This window comes from Mauremys mutica, chromosome 1 (assembly GCF_020497125.1).
Source record: "Mauremys mutica isolate MM-2020 ecotype Southern chromosome 1, ASM2049712v1, whole genome shotgun sequence".
Lineage (NCBI taxonomy): Eukaryota > Metazoa > Chordata > Testudines > Geoemydidae > Mauremys > Mauremys mutica.
The window spans coordinates 108606121-108629978 of record NC_059072.1 but is presented as its reverse complement, the minus strand read 5'-3'; the positions used below and the strand labels follow the sequence as shown (position 1 = coordinate 108629978).

Here is a 23858-nt window from a genome sequence, read left to right as displayed (position 1 = left end):
TTAGTCTTTCTCAGACAAATCACATTCTAGTTAGTAAATCTAATTTTTCTAATATTTTGAAAGCAGAAGATTTTCAGAAAAACCTGATGCAATAGGTTTTAGTAGGGATTAGGACTCCATTCTTAGTTTTCAGCACTGACTTTATATGAAAATTAGAGCCACAGTCCAATTTCCGTTCCACGTACGTGTTTCCCAGTGAAGGACCAGTCCGTTATTCCATAACAAGCCTGTGAAAGCTACAGGTTGTGCTCTTGTCCATGTAATGGTCTGGACTGAATCTCAGCTACTATTTTTAACAGCACAGTCAGTATTGTAACCATCAGAGAAACGTGCTCAAAAAGCAAAAGGGCTAGAACCACACCACAGTTCCCCAGTTTTTCTCCCCTGTCAAGAGACCTAAGGAATATGTACAGGCAAGACTTCAAAACTACAGTTGGCTGATCTTACTAAACATGGAGCATCTTAGAAATACAGACACAGGACATAGTCCTCTAAGAGTGCACGTATGCTGTGGGTATGATGTGAACAACACAGAGGTCAGTATAACACACTCTGTGTGTGTGTTAGAATAAGCTCCCTGATTTTTCAATTTATTAGACGATGAAGTGGAGAATTCCAAACCTTGGGGCGGCACTGTCACAGGGTCGGGATTGTGTAGGCAGGGTGGCAGGCTCTGTTCCGTTCTTGCAAGGAGGAGGAAGAGAAAAAGGGCGCTTTCTTCTCAGCGGCTAAATTATTCAAACTAATGAGTGTTTCCATTCACATAAACACACTTCCCAATGTTCAGTATGGTTAGGACAGAGTTGTACTGAGACAGCCTGGGGAGACTGATGCCTCCCATAGGATATAGGATTTGCCATACTGACTCATACCCAAAGTCCAACTGGTCCAGTATAGTGTCTCTGACAGTGGCTAACGTCAGATACCTCAAAGGAAGGTATAAGAATCCTGCCTTTCATGAAGATTTCAGCCTAATCCCAGGGAGGGTGGGAGCCAGGATGTGTTTGTGTGTTCTGGAGTAGGATGAATGAGTTTGGGGTACAGGACATGTGTGTACTGAGGAGGGTGTTGCCTTACAGTGAATTTTTAGGGAGTCTGAGCTGCCCCTCTCTGATATCCTCTTTGCAACGCTCTGTTTGCAAATGTGAAGATGCATTGACAGGAAGCAGATGAAGATTGTTTCCTGCTCTCCTCCTTTTGCAAACCTGTCAGAGAATAACCTGCTGTGTGTCTGTGTGGGATTTCTGGTCTGGGGGTGGGAGAGAGAGACAGTGTGTGTGTGTGAGAGAGAGTGTCAGTGTGTGTATGTGTGAGAGAGAGATTTATACTTATCAACAAACCTGTGTGGAGGCAGCCACAAACACTCCTGCCCTCGAGGGGAGAGAGATAGTGGGAGGAGGCGACACCACTGCCACTTTCACATCTTTCCTTCCTTCCTTCTTCATTTCTGCCTCCCCTTCCTCCCGGCCGCTGGGGAGAGGTGTGTAGGGGGGTGGCTGGCGGGGGAGGTGGCTGTAGTCTCTCTTTTGCTGTGCTATGGTAATAACTGTCCCTTCCCCACCCCCCCTTCCAGCCCAGCCTTCCTCCCCATCTGCTTTCTCCTCCTCTCGTTTGGTTCCAGGCAGGCAGCAGACAGACTGCATCATTTTTTGCACAGGCTGCAGCAGCAGCGGGGAGAGAGGGAGCAGGTGGAGAGTTCAGAGACTGCAGTGAAGCTGCCCTCGAGACATGGCGGATCAGTGCCTGTGAATAAGCAAAAAATCCCCAAGCTGCCTCCCCTCCGAGCCCCGGTTCGCTGGGCTGCTGCTGACAGGCCAAGGAGAAAGGAGAGAAGCGGCCAGAGGACAAATGGTGCGGCAGCCTTTTCTTTGATTTCCTCCCCTTCTTCTCCATGTTGCATCTCTCGTCAGTGCTTTAGTCAGTGTTGCTGCTGCTGCTAGCAGGAGCATCCAGGGACAGTGCCATCCATCCCTCCCTCCCTCCCTTCCCCCCACCCCCTCTCCATCTATCTGTCCATCCATCTATCCATCCACAAGGGCTATGGCTGCAGAAGAGGGCTTGCAGACAGTGGATCACTATAAGGCTGAGATCGAAAGGCTGACTAAGGAGCTCACCGAAACAACCCACGAAAAGATCCAGGCAGCTGAATATGGGCTGGTGGTGCTGGAGGAAAAACTCACCCTGAAGCAGCAATATGACGAGCTGGAGGCTGACTACGATTGCCTTAAACAGGAGCTGGAGCAGCTGAGAGAGGTGAGTTAGCTGATGCTTTGCTCTCCCCTTCCCCCTACCTCTCCCGAATAAACCCCTTGCACTAAACAAAACAAAATCAGGAAAGGGGCCTAAGGAGCTCTTCTCACTGATGCCCTCCGTGTTAATCTACCTGAGCCGGTTGATCAGACATGGAAGCAAAAATGGCCTTGTGGTGAATGTGTGTAAAGAACCCTGGAGGCATGAATTTATGAGCTGGGGAGGAGTGATTTATTTGAGGGCTCAAGAGTCAGCAATGACTGTAGCGTTTAAGAGTGGATTATATGATGTTTTAAACCGAAGGCTACTTAAGATACCAATGATACACAGGCATTGCCCTAACCTGTGTAGTAAGATAGCAACTGGGAACCACAACTTCTAATGGCAGGCATCTGCAGCGCTGGGAAATACTTCAGTCATACCTGAATGTTTGGCTCTCATTTAAAGTGAAACCTGGACAATCGTGTATGTAACATTTTGGGTGATAAGTATATTGTGTACAGTATATTGGAATATGTGGAAAGAGAGACACCTTTATATACATTTAGGGGGCAGCCTCTCATTCAGGAGGGGCAAAGCAGCCAGAAGATAGTTATGAGATCACACTAATCAGTGAAAATTAAACTTCTAGCTCATCCTTAAAGGATGAAGTATTTGATCTGATACATATTTTTGGAGTGTCTTTCAGCTGAGTTTGTAGAACCTGGGAAGTATAATTATGAGTGTTACACATAACCTTTGATCACGTAATCTTTTATTTATTCCTCACCTTTGGATGTCATCCTGCTACCTATATTTATCATTAAGAGAAGTAACAAAGATTCATACAATGAGCATACACTCCATCTATGGTAGTGTGTGTTTGCATATCCAGTATTATCCTATTTAATCACTACATTTTAAAATGTTCTCATCTTTGTATATAAAGACAGAGCAAATTAATTTGCACACAAAAATTACACTGATGTCATTAAGTAAACCTTTGGAGAAGAGGAGGAAGCGTATAAGAATGATCTTTTCTGAAAATTTAAAGTAATGTTTTTCTTCTGTAAAATTATATTGCCATTTATAATCAAATATAGGGAAGATCTATTCAGTGAGAAACAGTGAACTAGATATTTCTCATTGAGAACAGTAATATGTTGACTAAGCTTATAAACAACAAAATATCTAAATAAGCTGTAAGCACTTTTATACATTTTTGTTTATACATGCAAAGGTTTTGATTTACCTCCTGATAAATGGGATAAGTTAACTACTTTGTTCCAGTGACCAGGATAGTTTTCAGAAATAATATTTTTGTAACAGAGTTATCTGATTTGTTGTGCTGCACACACTCATGCGCTTACTAAGCTCTTATATAAAAGGTAGAGCTGATGTTTACCTCCAAAACTCGCTGGTCCAGTGCAGTGGGCTCAGGCTTTGAAACCAGTGCCCTCAGGTTCAGGGATTGGGGTGGGTAACTTGCACTGTCATGAGGGCTGAGCTGGTAAAAGTGGTCCAGCAGTAAAAGGGAACTCTAAGGCGCAATTATAAAATGTAACTGATAGGAAAAAGGAGATCTAAGTAACGGTATCTGGCTGTGATCTTCTCAAAGCAGTGTACATCAGTGCTGATCAGGAACTACTGAGGACATGGGGTTGGGCATTACCACAGGGGCAATGGTTAATGCAAGGAATTAGATTAAATAAGAAAAAATTAAACTTGAACAATTATTCAGCCCCTGATGTCTGTGTTGACAAGATTTGCTGACATTAGAAAACCTGTAAGTATAAATTCTGTTCTGATTTACCCCCCACTGAAGTCTGTGGGATTGCATGGGGTGCATATCAACACAGAATTGAGTCCACAGAACCAAATCCTTGTCTCTGGACCCACAGGCTGGGCATAGGAAATAACCATTGAGGGAGGAAGGGGAAGAATCCTTTTGCTCCCTGACATGAAATGGCAGAGAAACCATTCCACAGTTGCTAATTGAGTTCCAGGATCCTGGCCCTCTCTGGCCTATGTATCAATTCTGGAGAGGAGGGCGACTCACCTGAGCTGTACATGGTGGTGTACAGGGCATTTACACCCTCTCAACAGGCTCCCAGAATTCCGTTCTTCCTCCCACTCCCTGCAGAAGAGCCACTGATTTTGTTACATATAAGTATAGGCCTGCATAGATACAAAATTTGTATCCACATCTGATCCGCAATCTACAAACATGGTCCATGGATATCCGCATCCACAGAAGTAAAGTGGGTATCCGTATCTGCAGATATAAAGCTGGTATCCACATCCACAGAAGTTGAGCGGGTATCCACATCTGCAGATATAAAGTGGGTATCCGCATCCGCAGAAGTAAAGCGGGTATCGGCATCAGCAGAAGTAAAGTGGGTATCCACAGCCGCAGATATAAAGTGGGTATCCGCAGATTTGCAGGGCTCTACATATAAGGCCCTCTACACTTGTGAAGGCAGGATTCACCCCAAATCTGTCTGTCATTCTAATCTGCTTTTCTAATCTAATTTTTTAATACACCCATTGACACTGTGGCCTGAGTGAACTTCAGAACTGCTCAAAATAAAGCAAATTATGTCTATCTGTTGACGTTGTGGAGTTAGAATTCAGTCAGAGGTGGTCTAGTCAAACTGGTCTAAGGGATTTTGGTTGTATAGCGGCACAGCAGGAACCCCACAGGCACTCCCGGCTTTCTGCTGTTGACAAGCCAAGATGCAGACTGTGACAAAGTGGGAATTTTCTATCACATTTATATGAATCTTCAGTTTCCCTTTGCGTTTGTGTTGTTACCCAGTGGAGAGAAAAGTGTTAAGTCTGTGCTTGGGGGCAATGCAGGACATGAGGTGAGAGTGTTGCTTTGCTGCCTGAGCCACAGTGAATGGGATTGTTAAGGAACTGGCTGGAACCTGCTGAAAGTGATTCCATATCAATGCAGAATCCCAGCGAGACTATAGAAATCCCCAGTGACTTAAACATTGACACCTAGGAAACCACAACCAAGTCCCCAGCTCAGGAACAAAGAACTGAGATGTGGCCAGCCCAGGACAGAGTGTGGGCTTCTGGTTCTGGAGAAACGTGGATGCTCTCTCTAGCGACTGACTAAGGTGGTCAGAGAGAGAAAGAGAGAGGCTGAAATTGAGTTCTCTACAGCTTGGCTGGTGAATTGCTCTGGCTTGACCAGAATGGACTGTGTTTTGACCTCTCTGTTCCTCTATGCTGACCTAAGGACTTCCAGTGCTGTGTTCCAGTGGACGAACAAATCCCACTGTGTTTTGAAAATGCTGCTTGGGTGACCCTGCAAATACTTGCCTCAGTCCCTGGGAAGTGTACAAGTCTTTAGCAGAAGTCTATCTCAGTTGGACTTCCACCAGCACTGGGCAGAGCTCAGCAGATGCTCAGTCTAGGAGGTGGTGAGGCTGTGTGACCTGCCCTGACCTGAAGGAAGTGTAAGACTCCTTGGGAGTCTGCCACACTAAAAGGATTCCTCTAAGAGACCAATTAAAAGCTGGAGCATAGCACAGATCCTGTGGATCCGTGACACATGCAATGGAAACAAGTCGGTAAGATTGAAAGAAGAATGCTGTCAGACTTGCATTCGGTGCATCGTGATTGTAGCCCAGAATGTGAACCCTTATTTCACTGGTGATCAGTTACTGACGTGTACAATACAACAAAAACTTAAAAAGGAGGAAGGTGTCCCATACTACTGTGTTAAACCAGTCTGATCCTATACAGCAGGATGGACAGACAGAGTAGTGTGGTGGGGCTAAAGTCAGTTGCCCCAGTTCAGGCTCCCTCCAAAGCCTATGAAAAATAGCCTGTGTATGTCTTCTGAAACATGCACTGCAGAGGGTATTCTGGGGTGTGGGCTGCACATGTAGGCAACAAAGACCTTTGACTAGGCAGTGGTAGAAGTCAGTGATGGATTTAGAGTTAGTGGGGCCCCGTGCGCAGCTTCATTTTGGGGGGCCCCCCCCTCAGGACCCACCCAAGAAAAAGAACATTCTCTCTTATCGCGCCCTCCCACCCCCGTTTTTCATTCTTTTTTTCATCCTCCTCCTCCTGCTATATTACAAGTAATGGGAAGTAAATGAAAATAAAGTGAGGTACCTTGATTGGGGCAGGGGGTTGGGGTGCAGGAGGAGGTGCGGGGGTCGGGCTCTAGGAGGGAGTTTGGGTGCTGGCTCTGGGCTGGGGCAGGGGGTTGGGGGCGGAGGGGGTGCAGGGTTTGGCTCTGGGAGGGAGTTTGGGTGCTGGGTGTGGGCTCTGGGCTGGGGTAGGGGGATGGGGGTGTGAGAGAAGCGCAGGGGGGTGGCGCTTACCTCGAGCGGCATGGCTCCCAAAGCAACCGGCACCTCCCCCATCCTCCTGGCAGCTTCTGGGAGTGGTGCAGCCCGGAGGGAGGGAGGCAGAGCGGGCAGGGAGCCGCCTTAGCACTGCTGCTGGCACGTCTCTGCTTAGCCCTTGGGGCGAGGGGGGCAGCAGGTCTCCGTGCGCTGCCCAGGGGTGCGCAGAGATGTGCCAGCAGCCGGCCACTTCTGGGAGCGGCGTGGGGCCACCAGCCATAGTATGCAGGCAGCCTGCCTGCCTGAGCCCTGCTGCACCTCTGGCCGGGACACGGGGGCAGGTTATCAGATGAGATTTGTCCTGCATTTTGGGGGCTCCCCTTTGTTGGGGGCCCCGTTCCACCTTATAGTTTGTTTTGTGGTAAATCCGCTCCTGATATAAGTGAAACTCCCAACACAGATTATTTTGCTTCTACAAGAGTTAGCTGTGTCTGAAGTCATTTGCACACTGGGATAGAATTTGAGTCTAGATTTGTACTGAAACAAGTATTCATTCAGTTAATGAATTATTTCATTATTATACCTTTGCATTCTGCTATTAGCAACTCTTTGCACATGATCTCTGATCAGACAGACCTGTCACTTTAACCTTTGTCTCTAATGGATGTGCCTCATTGGATGTAAGAAACATACCACTAATCTTAATCCTACCATCCTTACACATTCAAAACTCCCATCACTTCAAAGGGACTTTTCTATAAGGACTGCAGCAGGAAGTCTCAAATTTGAAGGAATGAAATATTTTTCAGTATTATGGGTCAGTGAAATGGGAAAGTAAATACACGGTAGGGAGTGGCGGTGCACTCAATTGTAATGCATTACATTAAATATTAATTTCTGTACATATGATTTATGCTGTGCCACCATTAAAATACAAGTTGCTGTGGCGGCCCTTGAAATTTCTTGTACAATAGTTAAAATGGCCATATTTTAAACAAAGAGTTTGGTGTTTTGAGGTGTCATGATGTTACATGATACAAAAGATGTGAGGCTGTAATCAATGACCTAATAGAAAACTTGGCTTCCAGTAAGCGCAGTAGTTATTACATTAAGTCTGCCATCCAGGTTTAAGAGCATTCAGTGGGAAGAAATGAGGAATCAATCAGCTATTATCCTTATGTTTTCCAAGTATTGGACCAATTAGTAGGAAGGTGAAAAGAGAGATGCTGCTTTGCTGAGTTTACAGCTTTCAAGGCTGTAACATGCAATTGTAATAGCTGTAGGTTTTAAGGGAGGATTGACAGAACAGTGTTGTAACAGTATGCCAAATTTCCATGAATTTTATCATTTTAAAAGCTCTTTTAGTTCTGTTGATTTTTTCCCCATCTTACAAATGTTTCTGTTCATCACTAGTTTACATTTCAAGTATAAAAACTGAATTTTAGGCTTGCAGTGGCAATGTCTTGCTTTTAGGCACCAAGTCAGCAAGGTACTTAAGCACATGTGTACCTGTAATCACGGGGGTAGGGATTCAGTAGGACTATTCAAATCTTGTTAAACTGGGGGCTTAACTGTCTATGGGCTTGGCTACACTTACAAATTTGCAGCGCTGCAGCAGGGTGTGAAAAAACACCCTCTCCAGCGCTGCAAATTGCGGCGCTGCAAAGCGCCAGTGTGGTCAAAGCCCCAGCGCTGTACGTTATTCCCCACAGGGAGGTGGAGTACGGACAGCGCTGGGAGAGCTCTCTCCCAGCGCTGGCGCTTTGACTACACTTAGCGCTTCAAAGCGCTGCCGCGGCTGCGCTTTGAAGTGCTAAGTGTAGCCACAGATACTATTTAATTGTTTTCTGGAAACTATTCTTCTGTTCTTTTATAGAGTTTGGGTTTTTGCATGTTCACATATTAGCACTTGCAGTGCAAATTCCTGCAATAAGAATAATGTTTGCAATCACTTTTTCACTAAAATAACTTTTTCACTAAAATCACTTTTTCACTAAAAAGTTAACCGGCAGCAGAGACCTCAGTTAAAACACCAGGTTGCACCTAGCGAGTGCATCAGGCCCAACTGAAGAAGAAGCCCAGCTGTGGGAGGAGCTGGGGTGGTGAGCCTGAAGGGAGGAAGCTGTAGGAAGATAGGTAGGGAAAGATCTCTGCAGTCCCTCTGTGGTTGCTAGAGAGTGAAAGAAGGGCTAGAGAGATGCAGAGGTACAGTAGGACCGGGGAGGGCCATGGAAAAGGGCCTGAAGGAAGGCCAAGGTAAGAGGAAGTGTTCTACAGGGTTCCTAGACTGGACAAGTGGGAGAAGAAGTATTGAGTTTTGACCTTTCTGTTGGCCGCCCCAAGCACCTGCTTGCTGCGCTGGTGCCTGGAGCCAGCCCTGGATGACTGAATAGTTTTAAGTCTGAGGGTAGGTTTACGCTTACCTTCTGGGTCGACACGGAGAGTTCGACTTCTCGGAGTTCGAACTATCGCATCTGATCTAGACGCGATAGTTCGAACTCCGGAAGCGCTGCGGTCGACTCCGGTGCTCCACCACTGCAAACGGCGGTGGCGGAGTCGACGGGGGAGCGGCGGAGTTCGACCCCGCCGCGTCTGGACGGGTGAGTAGGTCGAACTAGGGTACTTCGAATTCAGCTACGCTATTCACGTAGCTGAATTTGCGTACCCTAGTTCGACCCCCCTTCTTAGTGTAGACCAGGCCTAAGGGTCTTAATCTGTGTGGAATTAGGCCCTTGGTATTGGAATTGTTTTGTATAATTTGGCTGCCATCTTTTCTTTGAATCTGTTATGAAAAAATAATCTTCTGCCTCCGCAGTTTTGCCCTCCTGAAGGCACGGCATGCGCAATCTGGATATTTGTTGTACTTAGAACTGAACATGGAGCTCTCTTGCAACTGTGATTGGGGTGAGGCTATGGTGGGGAAGAGGAAGTTCTGGCCGAAAGTAACAATTGGTGTAAATTTATCAGAGTAAGATTAGGAAAATTCTCAAAGTCAAATACACAGGTTAAAACAGCACCTGGGTTGCTTTTATTTACACTGTGCCACTGACATTCCGAGGAAAATATTTCAAGGTTACATTGGGTATGTCTACACTGCAGTTAGATGCCCACAGCTGACCTGTGCCAGCTGAGTCGGGTTTGCGGGGCTCAGGCTAAGAGGCTGTTTAATTGCGGAGTAGACACTTGGGCTCGGGCTGCAGCCTGAGCTCTGGGACTGTCCCACCTCAAGGCCCTAGAGCCTGGGCTCCAGCCCACATCCAAGCCTCTACGCTGCACTTAAACAGCCCCATAGCCAAGTCCCATGAGTCTGAGTCAGCTGGCATGGGCCAGCTGTGGGTTTTTAATTACAGTGTAGACATGCCCCTAATCTCTGGCATTGTCTATGGAGGGACCAACACTTCTTGAACAACTTTTCAAGTGGGCACAAACATCCTTGGTCTTCAGCATCCTACTTCCTGGCCTGTTTTTCTACCAGGCTCTTCTTTAGCATATTTTTTTATGTACATTGTGAACCTGACTTTCCATTGGTTTATGAATTCCCTTGTGTCCAAGAGCAGTTCTGCAATGCAAGACTGTTTCAAGCTCACCCCTGCTATCGAATTTCTCTCAATAGCTCATTGTTATAAGGCAAGTTGGTGTAATGCTTAGTTACTGACAACATTGCACTACACACTTCTTCTGTTGGGTTGGATAGCTGTTACATTTCTAATGGCAGGTTTGGGCGGTTTTAAATCCATTAATTTATATTGAATTGTCTTTTATTTGTGGAATACCCATCTTTTCCTCATTTTCCTTTCTCTTCTCTTTTTAACCTCAATAAAACAAAAATTTAAATGAGGGATAGGAGGAGGAAGATTCTCCTGATTTAGGAGGAATTATATTGGATGAAATGTAAGTGCCTGTGCTTTCCCTTTGTCCCCTTCCCCAGGAGTTTGTACAATATTTGCACCAGTAGTAACAGAGGAATATGAGGGGGAGACACGTAATTGTGTGTTCTATTAAACCAATCAGTTCCTTTGAACTAGCTACCCATGGAAGTAGTTAGAACCGTTTAGTGGGTGAAAAAGAGCTAGCCCATGACTTAGGGCTTTAATTTTTTTTCTAAATTGGGGACTCTCCTCATCCACTCCTCAGTGTGTATGTGTGTGTGTCTGGGGGGGAAGGATTAAAATATTTTTAGGAGGCAGGCTTTATTTCTGAGCTTCTTTCACCATCAAACTTAACAACATTTGGAAGTCAAAAGAAACAGCAATACAATCTCCACCCTAACTGAAAAGTACTGGGACAAATCCATCCCTGGTGAAAGTCCATTGACATTAGTAGAGTTCTACCATGGCTGAATTTAGTTCATTCTTTTATGCTTTTTCCTCAATCTCTCTCCTTGCTCATGTCTAGGATAATACTTGGAACATTTTGTTCCTCCTCACCACCATTTCATTCTCAAATTGCTTTTGACTGCTGCCTCTGTAGCATTCTCTGCTCCTCTTCACCTCCCCTTTCTTTGTTCTCTGCTCCACATCTAAGATGTCGAGTCAGTTTCATTCTTGCCAATCTGGAATAATCTCTGGGCCAGATTCTCATTTACATTAAGGTCCCTTTACACCTGTGCCTTATAAATGAGGAGCTGTCCCTCTGAAACATACTAGACTTGTGTTCTTCCATATTGCGCACAGATACAACGGTGACTGGAGTGGGGACGTGTAAGTGCTAGATACATTCTCGATTCTTTCAGTTGGCCTGCCAAAGGCTGAGAGTGAACCTATGTAGGTTTTTGGCTGCTTCGCTCTGTGGCAGTATCACCATCATGATCCTGCTTTGTGGGATAGTCCCTTAGGGGATTTGTAAAATTGGGTTGGATGAGGGGGAGAGCACAGGGAAAATACATTTAGCTACATTTTCCTATTAAACAGGTAAGTTTTATTACCCTTTTTTACATATGAGGAAATTGAGGCAGAGAGAGGTTAAGTGACATCGAGCTTGTCTACATGAGCAATTAGTTTGTGGGAAGCTGGAATGTGAATGTGCCCTGCACTAGCCTGCTGCAGTCTAATTGTGTAGATCCTGCTGACCTGTGCTAACAATTTAATGTGCTTTGATCTACTCCTGTTTCAAATAAGACTAGATCAAAGCTCATTAAAAAACTGTTAATGCACACAGCAGGTTCCACATGGACTATCTGCAGCAGGCTACATTCACACCCCAGCTTCCCTCAAACTAATTGTTTGTGTAGACAAGCCCCGTGTCACTTAACCTCTTTTGCATTCACACCCCAGTTTGCCTCCAAGTAATTGTTACAGATAAACCTCAGGTGAAGGCTTTGTAGTAATTTGCTGGTTGATCTTGGAATAAAATCCAGTGAACTCTGGCTCCCAATCTCATGCTTAATCTGGGATGCTTAAAATCTCATGCCCTGTCACTTGTTTTATTCATTTGTTAAAAATTCAAAGTAGTCACTGAATTATAATTTGTAACATTGATATCTTGCATAAATAAAGACAATAATTTTTCTTCCAGATATTGAAGGTTTCTCAATGTTTTACAAAGCAGTAAAGAATTATACTGGTCTGAGTAAACCTGAAAGGTTTGTGCCCTGAGCAATAACAGCTGTACACAGTTTTGGATTTAAACCTTGATGTTGAGAGAATGTATTGGTCAGGAGATTTGGGTTATCTTTTAATCTTTCTGAAAATGTAGTGAGATAGAGACATACAGAAAAGATTTCATTTTAACACCTCACCTGAAGAATGGCCTCTTTAACAGTGTACCATCCTTTCAGTACTGCACATCAGTAGATCTGAAGACCTGGGATGAAATCCTGGCCCCATTGAAGTCAATGTCAAAACACCTATTGACTTAAGTGGGGTCAGGATTCTTACGCACTCTTAGCGGAACGTGAACGTTATACATTGTCACTTTTGGTTCCTTCCCACCAAAAAACAAAACAAAAAACAGAGAAGGGGTAACAAAGATCCCACGCTTGAGCACCTAACTGTTGTGGGTCACAAAGATATGGCTCCAGTCTTCCTGACTCTTTGTATAATATAAAGTAAGGACAGTTATTTCACATAGGAATAGTCTGATGGGTTAGTCCTCAAACAGCATTGACTGCCTTTGGGACTGATGCTGCCAAGTGCTGAGGGCCCTCTAATTTCACTGACTTCCTGTGGAGGTGAAAGCACTCAGCAACTCTTGGGAGGAGTCCAGCACTTTCAAGGTTTGCACTCATCAGGTATTAGATAATTTCTTATCGTCTCTAGAATTTAGAGGCTGGTGGTTGTCCATTTCGTTAAAAAAAATCATAATTTTTAAACTTTTCCTTTGCTTCACTCAATACAGAGCCAAATACTATTCTCAGTTGCATATTGTAGGTGTAAATCTGGAGTAACACCACTTAGGATGTTGGTGTTACTCCAGATTTACACCTGTGCAACTGAAACTGGCTGGATTTGATGTTAAATGGTGATTTTTGGAATTTCCAGAACATTCAGTAAAGTCCCTGTTAAAGTTTTAGGCCAAAAATTTTCAAATCTTGGGGCCTAAAAGTGAGGTACATAAAATCTGCCTTTACTCACCTACACAGAAGCAGCTGTTTTTGTTTTGTTAGAAGTGCTGAGCAATCCCAGCTCCCATTGACGTCAATGTGGCCTTCATTTGCTCACCCACTTTGGAATATAGGTCACTTCTATTTGGATGCCTACAAGTAGGTTTAAGAGCACAACTTTAAGGCACCTAAATAACACCGTTTTCCATGAAAGGATACAGTGGGTATTTGTAGTGTAGTGGCCCTTAACCGTTCCCGACTACTGTACCCCTTTCGCGAGTCTGATTTGTCTTGTGTACCCCCAAGTTTCACCTCACTTAAAAACTACTTGTTTACAAAATCAGACATAAAAATACAAAAGTGTCATAGCCACTATTACTGAAAAATGGCTGACGTTCTCATTCTTACCATATGATTCTAAAATAAACCAACTGGAAATGTAAATATTGTACCTATATGTCAGTGTATAGTATGTAGAGCAGTATAAACAAGTCATTGTCTGTATGAAATTTTAGTTTGTACTGACTTGTCTAGTGCTTTTTATGTAGCCTGTTGTAAAACTAGGCAAATATCTAGATGAGTTGATGTGCCCTCTGGAAGACCTCTGTGTACCCCCACGGGTACACGTATCCCTGGTTGAGAACCACTGCTGTAGATCATGACAGGTTCAGAGGACTCTAACTTTTTTCCATTCTTCTGTGCAGTAGAGTGGCTCAGGATCCAAGGGGGCAGGAAATGAAATGCCATCCATAACAGACCATTGGCACTTAGCATTTGAAAAGTACTTTACAGTCATACTCTGGGCTATGACTAGTTAGCTTTACAGTCATTCCTATATTTTGTTGCTCTTTTGGTTTGCATTTGTAGTCAATATTAACCTCAGGGGAACTCTCACCCCCCCCCCCCAATCTCTTAACAAGTAAAATGGGGAGGACGGCCTTGCTGGGGAGTTGGTGCATCATTTATCTATGTTTAATAGGAAAAGCTAATGTTGCATGACTATTTTTGTGTGGAGTCCTCACTGAAGGGATCATAGGGATTGCAGTGGGCAAGATGGACCTTGGCAGTAAGACGTCCCATTGGAATTGAAATGCCAGGAGAATAAGGCATCCCAGAGCCAGCACAGAGCACAGGGCCTGCATACCGATGACACTTGCTATTTTGCTGCTTCCCTGGGATCTGCTTGTTTTCCTGCTCAATCCATTCAGAAGAAGTTTGTGGGGGAAGGGAGGGTGAGAGTGGGACGGGCCCCTGCACCCTCCCCCAAATGATTTATGGGAAATCCACAAGGAGCTCCTTTGTGGGGATTTTCTCCCCCTAGCCTTTACTCTGGTATTTCCATAGGAGTATTGTCTTATTCAAAATAAGAAACCTTCAAGTGGTTTATCAGCTTTCCTTAGTGGAAAGTAATCACATTTTTATCTGTAACTACTTGGAAAACAGTCAGAAATCTGATACATAGAACCTTTAAGAGACTGCAATTCAATTCTTTGTGCCCTCTGTAAAGAATGGCATTGCAGCTTTGAAGTGACAGGAAGATTATGAATACCCAAGTGTCTATGGCAGGAGCGGCCCCTGGATGTAAAGGAAAAGCCAGAGGGAGTGAGTCAGCATGACCTTGGTTGCTGCCAGAGCGATGGCTAATGCACCCAGCCTGAACAATGGTTGCCATTGGTAGGGTGCTTTAGCAGGAAGTGCCTGCCGTGATATAAAACACACTGACTAAGCCTTGATGAAAAAGCATGCTATGTGTCTGACTGGCGAAAGGGACAAAGAGGACTACACTGGTAGTGAGAAACTACCTCAGCATAATACTGAAATCTGTCATTTGTAACACTATCTTTTGCTTGTAGTAGCTACAATGATTTCATATTGCAGGCTGCACTGTTTTAAAGAGCAAGCCAAAGTACTGTATGGATCACCAAATTTCATTCCACCTCCTGGGCTGTCAGCAATGTCGGCTGTACTTATTGTGTGTTCATATTTACTTGTATTAAAGTAGAACCTAGAGGCACTGACACTCTACAGTGCCTAGCACAATATGGCCCAAACAAATGAGAGACAGTCCCTGCCCCCAATGAGCTTACAATCTAAATTGACAAGACAGGCAAAGGAAATAGTATTATCCCCATTTTACAGATGGGGAGCTCAGGCACAGGGAGGTCAAACAGTTTAGCCAAGGTCACACAGGAAGTCTGTGCAGGAGCCAGGAATTGAACCCTCTTGACCCCTAGTCCAGTGCCTTAATCACAAGACCCGCCCTCTCCCTTCCTCGACTGTAAAAACTTAATGAAGGATCAGAGTGAAAACCGGCTGAAGGAAAATTTCCCTTGCAAAAAAAGATTTTGGTTTCTTGATCCATTGCCTGTCAACATTTGTGTGTTAGAAGTATCAGCGCAGTCATGAAAAACTTTCACTGATTCTCCATCTATGTCTATAGCTACTTTCCTCTTCCAAAAGGCCTTTTGTTGTTATTCACCCATCTCCCTTTGCAATCTCCTCTCTCTCTTCCCCTGTTTGCCCCTTCTGCTCTGCCACTTCTGTTCTCCATTCTATCCTCTTTTTTCCATTAGAGGTTGACCCTTTCCTGCTGCCATTCCAGGCTTTTGTAGTAGTCTACCTATCTCCTTTCTTTTTACATTCTCTTGATCTCTTTCCAAAACAGCTTCAAACCCTCCTCTTCCCTGCTATGAATGGGAACCTCACATTGGCATTTGCTATTAACTAGGGCTGGTTGCAGTTTTGCCACTGAAAATGGTTTTCAATGGAAAATTGCAGGTAGGGGAGTTGAGTAAATGAATTTTTTTTTTGCAGAAAACATGTGCTTTCTATAGAAAAATTGGACTTTTGGCCAAAAAACATTTGGGTCAAAATTTTTAGGTGTTTTTTTTTTGACAAAGTCTAAGTTATTCTGTGGGGGGAAATATATTCCAACCAACTCTCTTATTGTCATGGCTTTGTGCCTCTCCTCGTCTGCTGTCTCCGTCTAATCTCATACTCGCTCTCACGACAAAGTTTCCATTGTTGTAACGCTATGTGTTAAGAAGTTAGCTTGCAATTGTTTATTGTGTGGAGTTCTGAAACGTGGGATGCTCTTTGCAATTGTGGTATTTGAGAAATGTACATTTAATCTCTGACCCTGCAAGACGCGAGCCTTTGCAGTTCCAATACCTCACAAGAGGCATTTGACACCATCCAGGATCAAGTCCTTGTTGTGGAGCTGTACACAATGGTTAGGGTTACAATGGAACATGGAAGAGAGCCTTCGAGGAGTAGTGGATAGGGCATTGGGCTGGGAATCAGGAGCTCTGTCACTGACCTGCTGTTTGACCTTGGGCAAGTCACTTCCTCTTGGGCAGTACAATGACAGGGTGTGATTACTGCTTGTGTAGACATGCCAGAGCTAGCTTTAATGGAGCTAGCTCAGGTTCTGAAGCAGTGATGCTGCAGCAGCACAGACTTGAGCATTGGCTAACTGCTTAAATATCCAGGTTTCCAGGTGGGCACAGACAACCCATGCTGAGGCCTTTGCTGTTGTGTGCTTCACACCCCCTGGGATTGCAACAGACCTTAGCCTGAGAGCAGTATAGCCATACCGTTTGACCTCCCACCCTTTGTATGTCTTGTCTATTTAAATTGTAAAGTCTTTGGGACACAAGACTGTCCATTTCTATATATTTGTACTAAAGCTAGCATAGGGAGGCCGCCACTGTGATTGGCGGCCTCCCTATGCAAAGATTTTGACAGTCAGGGGAATATTGAACACATTAAATTGCACTTCAGAAGGAACAGTTACATTTTTGATTGCTTCATACCTGTGAGGTTTTATGAGATGACAATTGATGTATGTTAATACCTTTTAAACATAATGCAAAATATTGATTTGAATTTCTTCATTTTTGTATTGCAAGGCTGCATGTAATGGTCAGGAGAGGCATAGATTCTAAGGACGGAAGAGATCATTGTGATCATCTAATCTAAAATACAGTATAACAGTCCATAGAACTTCCCTGAATTAATTCCTGTATGAATTAGAGCATATCTTTTAGAAAAATAATCTAATCTTGATTTAAAAATGGCCAGTGATGGGGAATATATCACCATCCCTGGTAAATTGTTCTAATGAATAATTACCTTCACTATTAAAAATTTGCACCTTATTTATAGTCTGACTTTGTCTAGCTTCAACTTTCAGCCACTAGATCTTGTGATACCTTTTTATCTGCTAGATTCTATTATCAAATAGTTGTTCTCCATGTAAACACTTATTAATTGTGATCAAGTCACCCCTTAACCTTTTCTTAAACTAAAGAGAGCATAGGTGCCAACTCCGTGGGTGCTCCGGGGCTGCAGCACTCATGGGTAAAAATTAGTGGGTGCTCTGCACCAACCGGCATCCAAGCTCTCCCCACCCACCGCCCAAACTCCTCTTCCTCCCACTCCCCTGAATGCGCCGCATCCCCGCTGCTTCGCCTACCTCCCAGCATTTCCCGCCTGACCACCGCCAAACAGCTGGGAAACCTGTTTTCTGCCCAGCTCTAATAAGATTAGATGAGGAAAGGAGTTTGAGCTGGAGTGTGTGGGGACTGTGTGTGTGTAAAAGGTTGGAGAGGGGTAGAGAGGTGTGGGAATCGTGGCTGGAAGTGTGTGGGGGGAGGTTATCAGGGCAACAGGCAGCCTCAGCTTCAGTTCACCCAGTTTCCCAGTTCCTACTGCAGCCTCTGGCCTCTCTGGTGAGTGTGTCTCTCAGGTCTACTATTGCTCTGGTCTCACAGCTCCTTCCACTTGATTATGGAATTCCACACCTCTCCTTCCTGGGCCTGGGCCATGGCCAAGGTTAAGATTTTGTCCTAGTTATTTTCATAGGTGACTGGTAACTGGTTACTGATAAGTCAGGTCGGTGGCGCAGGAGGGGCCCAGGGCTAAGACAGGCTCCCTGTCTGCTCTAGTGCTGCGCAGCTCCTGGAAGTGGATGCCAGGTCCCTGTGGCCCCTAGGGGCATGGGCGGCCAGGGAGGCTCCATGCGCTGCCCCTGCCCAAGTGCTTGCTCACAGCTCCCATTGGCCGGGAACCGTGACCAATGGAGCTGCGGGAGTGGCATCTGTGGGCGCGAGGGCAGTGCGCGGAGCCACCTGGCCACACCTCTGCTTAGGGACTGCAGGGATCTGGCGGCCACTTCCTGGGAGCTGCATTAAGTGCTGCTGGTTGGTTGAACTATACCACTCTGGGCTGTGAATTTTTCACACCCCTGAGCAGTGTAGCTAAGCCAACTTTATTTTCTAGTGTAGACCAGGCCTATCTCACTTTGGTACAGTAAGTCCAGATCCTCAGCTTTCATGGAGCTATGCCAATTGACAACAGCTGAGGATCTGGTCCTACATGGTTTGGCACTTTGGGCAATGGAACAAAAATCAGCTTGTTAATTCTTCCCCAGCACAGCAGTTCCCAACATGCGATGTAGCTATGCTGCTGTAGCATCTCAAGTGTAGATAAACCCATGGTCTTTAAGTGTACATTGCAATTAGACACCTGTGGCTGGCCTGTGCCAGCTGATTTCAGCTCACAGGGTTCAGGCTAAGGGGCTGTTTAACTGCACTGTAGACATGTGGGCTCAGGCTGCAGCCTGAACTCTGGGATCTTCCTGCCTCACAAGGTCCTAAAGCCCAGGCTCCAGGTCTACACTGCAATTAGCTCAAGCCCCAGCAACCTGACCAAGCTGACACAGGCCAGCTGTGGGTTTTTAATTGCAGTGTAGACACACCTTAAATGGCCCTCTCTTAATCAGGGATCTGAAAAAATAAATTGCAGTAAGAAGTAACTTGTATTTACATTTCATCCTGGAGGGAGCCCAAAGTGTTTTATAAACTTTATTTATTCGGGGAGTGTGATGTTATCTGATGACAATATAACGAGATAGATCAGTGTTGCAACCACTGTTATATATTTGCAGCAAATATTGTAGAAACGGTGTCGAGTGGGGTGTTTATGAAAAGGTTATGATTTGCTGGTTGTGATTATGCTATCTGTATGCATGTATCATTCTTGTATGTGAAGTTATAAGTATTGGCTCTATACTTGGATTTCAAATGTTTGCTCCTGGGGTAACGCCCACGAAGTAATTAGCCAGCACACCTTGGAGGGACTGTTCAAATTGAATGACCCATCAAAAGAACATTTAACTGATAATGAACCATGGGAGACACCCATCTACACTTAATGAAATTTCCTGCTGTGAGGAGGTGAAATGCGTGGACATGGGACTTGCCCAGGTGATTCCAAACTTCATCTTGTTGCTGTAATTTTCCACAGTAAGAACAATGGCCCCCCTTCCTGTGCCTGGAAGGGGGGCCAATATACCGGCAAAAGAATGACACTCAGTCTGAGAATAATAAGCAAGGCTTTACTGAGGGAAGAACTTACACTCCAAGCTGCACGGGGAGTCATTGAGGCGCGTGGAGCGGCTGCAGGGGACTCAGGCTGTTCGGGATAGTTGGCCAGGCAGGACTCTGGCGAGGGGAGTTCTCTATGATGTTATATCCCCCACGCTTATCTCAGGGTCATAGGGGGTCAACAGCTGGCTACATTCATTACATTCATAAATTGCACACATTATATAAACTGACTTGTTTACAAACGAAAATATACTGAACTATACTAAACCATATCTTGGCAGGGTCTATCAGGCAAAGTTCACTGAACGGCCTGCATCTGCCGCTCACATTCAGTCATGTACTTGGTCTGCCATTTAGCTCCTCGTCAATCTTCCGCAATCTTGCCCCTACACTCCAACCCTTGGCGGACTGAGGTGTATTTACTGCCACCAGCGCGTGCACCGGTTTGGGGTCTGCCAGTCGGGCCAGGAGGGTGGAGAAGCAGTTTATACAACATTGCAGAAGGACAAACACACATACAAATCCCACTAGTCCCAATAATAACAGGAGCCCGATGCGTCTCCCCCAAGTGCTGAGATCCGGAAGCCAGGAGGTCAGCCATCACCAAGAGTCATCCCATGCAGAAGTTTCAGAGCCCACATCATGCAGCACTTTCAAGTGGTCCATCGTATTGTGAACATCAGTTTCAATGCGCTTATCCTGATTTGAATAAAAACAACAACTTTCATTAATCAAGGCACAAATGCCACCTTGAATAGCTAACAAATAATCCAACGCCATGTGATTTTGTCATACAACTCGGGATAAGGAGTGTTTTTGGTGGTGACATAAGAACTGGAGTGCCTGAGGAAACTACCTTTATGTTTTCAGTATGGTGAAACAGGAATTTACTTTTGTGGCTGGTTTGGTATATCTTATAAAAGACCAACCACCAGTTTTGGGTTGTGTTTGCCCTATTTCTCAGCAGTTTGTCCTGAATTTGGTACCCTCAGTTGTGACCCATTAAGGCACGGTTACAGGGAGTTTTTCAAAGCTCACACCAAAGATTCCAGATTGAATTAGTGCCTCCTATATCCCCTCCCAAACATATTTCCAGTATCTTGTTCAGACTCCTTTTGATGTGTTCATTTGTAGGTTTGATGTTGTTCTATCTACTTCTTCTGTTAAATGGCTGAGATTATATGCAACATTGCCCCTGCCTAAGGCCTTTATATTTTCTGCTGATAATGATTTACTGCAGTGTGGCCACCTCTCCTGCCTTCATTGCCACAAACAGGACCAGTACTCTACCTCATGCCTTTGGTTGACCTCACCTAGGGCTTGGCTACACTGGAGAGTTGCAGCGCTGGTGGTGGCTTTACAGCGCTGCAACTCACTCACCATCCACACTTGCAAGGCACATACAGCGCTGTATCTCCCTGGCTACAGCGCTGGCTGTACTCCACGTCTGCCTGGGGAATAACGACTGCAGCACTGGTGCTGCAGCACTGGAGTGCCAGTGTAAACAGTGATTAATCTTACTACGCTGTAACTGAACTCCAGAATTTTCCCATAATGCTTTTAACTAAAGAACTCTCTTTGTTTTGTTATGATGCCTCTCTTTGTTTTGTTTTGAACTCGGGGCTCCTGGAGCTGCTTATCTAAAAAACAAACACAGCTGCTGTTTGCTGTGAATGAGGCAGGCAGGGGGATGAATGTCCACAGCTAGTGTTTGCTTGAGGAGAGAAACAGCACGGGCGGGGGGAGGGGGAGGAAGTGAGTCCGTCGAAGCAGCTGCTTATCTGGTCTGCAGGCTATTTGCATTTAAGAGTGAATGAGGGGTTGGGGAAGTGGTCAGAATTTGCAAGGCAGGGAGCTGACAGTGTCGGCTCCAAAAATCCACTCTCTCTCTCTCCCCCACACTCCCTGTCACACTCCACCCCACTCCCCTCTTTTGAAAAGCACGTTGCAGCCACTTGAATGCTGGGATAGCTGCCCATAATGCACCACTCCCAACACTGCTGCAAATGCTGCAAATGTGGCCACACTGCAGCGCTGGTAGTTGTCAGTATGGCCACACTGCAGCACTTTCCCTACACAGCTGTACGAAGACAGCTTTAACTCCCAGCGCTGCACACCTGCAAGTGTAGCCAAACCCCTAGTTTACTCTGGGATAAAACTAAAGTGCTTTGTCTCCACTCTGAGGCAATATCTTTTACTGGACCAACTTCTGCTGGTGAGAGAGACAAGCTTTTGAGTTTACACAGAGCTCTTCTTCAAGTATGGGAAATGTAACGTACTCAATCACAGCTAGATACAAGGTGGAACAGACTGTTTAGCATAAGTAGTTAACATATGTTTCAAGGTGAAGTGGCCTGTTAACACCCCTCCAGTTATAGGAGACACTTCTTTTTGTCTGAAGACAGTGTAGGCTAATATCATCTCCTTTGGGAGTGGATTCTTTTTAAAACTTTGTTCATCAGTTGCTGCCTGTGGTGTTGATGCCATCTCTGTGGTGTTCATCAGCTACAGGCAGGTGATGAGTGGTGTTATCACGAGTCACTTGCTCCAGAACTGATCACATCACCACTCAATGTGTTTGACTGCCCATTAGTTGCTCTGCTCAATACATTGACTGACTGATTGTAAGGGCAGCACAGCCAATTCTCCTGCATCTCCATGACTGAGCACATTATTGCTCAAATATGTGTAGTCACCTCCTGAAATAGAGACCATAGGAAGGGCATATCAACTGGGGTCCCACAGGGATCAGTTCTGGGGCCAGTTCAGTTCAATATTTTCATCAGTGATTTAGATAATGGCATAGAGAGTAATCTTACAAAGATTGCGGACGATACCAAGCTGGGAGGGGTTGAAAGTACTTTGGAAGATAAGATTAAAATTCAAAATGACCTGTACAAATTGGAGAAATGGTCTGAAGTAAATAGAATGAAATTCAATAAGGACAAATGCAAAGTACTCCACTTATGAAGGAACAATCAGTTGCACACATACAAATGGGAAATGACTGCCTAGGAAGGAGTACTGCAGAAAGGGCTCTGGGGGTCAGAGTGGATCACAAGCTAAATATGAGTCAATTGTTGCAAAAAAAGCAAACGTCATTCTGGGATGTATTAGCAAGAGTGTTGTAAGCAAGACACAAGAAGTAATTCTTCTGCTCTACTCCGTGCTGATTAAGCCTCAACTGGAATATTGTGGCCAGTTCTGAGTGCCACATTTCAGGAAAGATGTGGACAAATTGGAGAAAGTCAGAGAAGAGCAACAAAAATGATTAAAGGTCTAAAAAATATAACCTATGAAGGAAGATTGAAAAAATTGGTTTTGTTTAGTCTGGAGAAGTTTTCAAGTACATAAAAGGTTGTTACAAGGAGGAGGGAGAAAAAAAAGTTCTCCTTAACCTCTGAGGATAGGACAAGATGCAATGGGCTTAAATTGCAGCAAGAGCGGTTTAAGCTGGACATTACAAAAACTTCCTGACTGTCAAGGTGGTTAAGAACTGTAATAAATTGCCTGGGGAGGTTGTGGAATCTGCATCATTGGAGATTTTTAAGAGCAGGTTAGACAAACACCTGTCAGGGATGGTCTAGATAATACTTAGTCCTGCCATGAGTGCAGGGGACTGGACTAGATGACCTCTCGAGGTCCCTTCCAGTCCTATGATTGAATGGGTAGGTTTAATTTTCACAGTGATCTTTTCATAAATTCTACTTGTTGCTGGCCACACGGAACCTCCATGTCTTGACATTCCCTGGGCAGCTGCAGGTCACAGTTGGAGTTTGCTGCCCCAAAATGCATCTTCATCCTGTCGAAGAGGCACTTGGCTTTGTGTGTGTGTCTGTGTGTGTCTGTCTGTGTGTTAGATTTTAAAACTTTTCCAATTCTGCACCAAGATGAAATGGAAACCTTTCAAAGTTTTTCAGTGAAAGAGAGAGAGAAAGAGACCCTCCTACATTGCTCCCCAGATTAGTCTATAGCTACGGTGGTTGTAGGCCTGGCTTGACATGAGTACAGAGCCTCATTTCTTGGGAGACAGGATTAGGGAGGTAAACAGATCATTAGGGTGAAAACAGAATGTGTGTGTGCTAACTAAGATAGGTAAATGGGTCAGTGAGCTGAGAGACAGAATGTCTGAATTGGCTAAGATAAGGGGAGGGAACACCCAGGGAACCATTTACAAAGAACAAAATAACAATGGACAAGATAAGTTGAGAATGTAAAGATGAGGTAAAGAGTAGGTCAGATATGGACAAAGCATGAGGAATGGGGATTGGTTCCTACACAGTAACCAAGCCAATCCCAAAATGTGTGATGCAATGTTTATAGTAAATGCAATGAGGTGTGCATATGTATATAAAGAAAGAGGAGTTCTTCTGTGTAACTTTGTAT

General features: G+C 44.8%; 1 protein-coding gene across 12 annotated transcripts in view; it reads left to right on the top strand.

Moving 5' to 3' along the window:
* Positions 1-1626: 1626 nt before the first annotated feature.
* The window catches only part of BICD1 (BICD cargo adaptor 1), a 303349-nt gene continuing 281117 nt past the window's right edge, over positions 1627-23858 (top strand). For all 12 annotated transcript variants that reach the window (XM_044990237.1, XM_044990185.1, XM_044990269.1 and 9 more), the window contains exon 1: positions 1627-2253. In XM_044990237.1, coding sequence (XP_044846172.1) covers positions 2041-2253 — 213 coding nt within the window. In that variant the 5' untranslated portion in view covers positions 1627-2040. The remainder of the gene's footprint in view (positions 2254-23858) is intronic.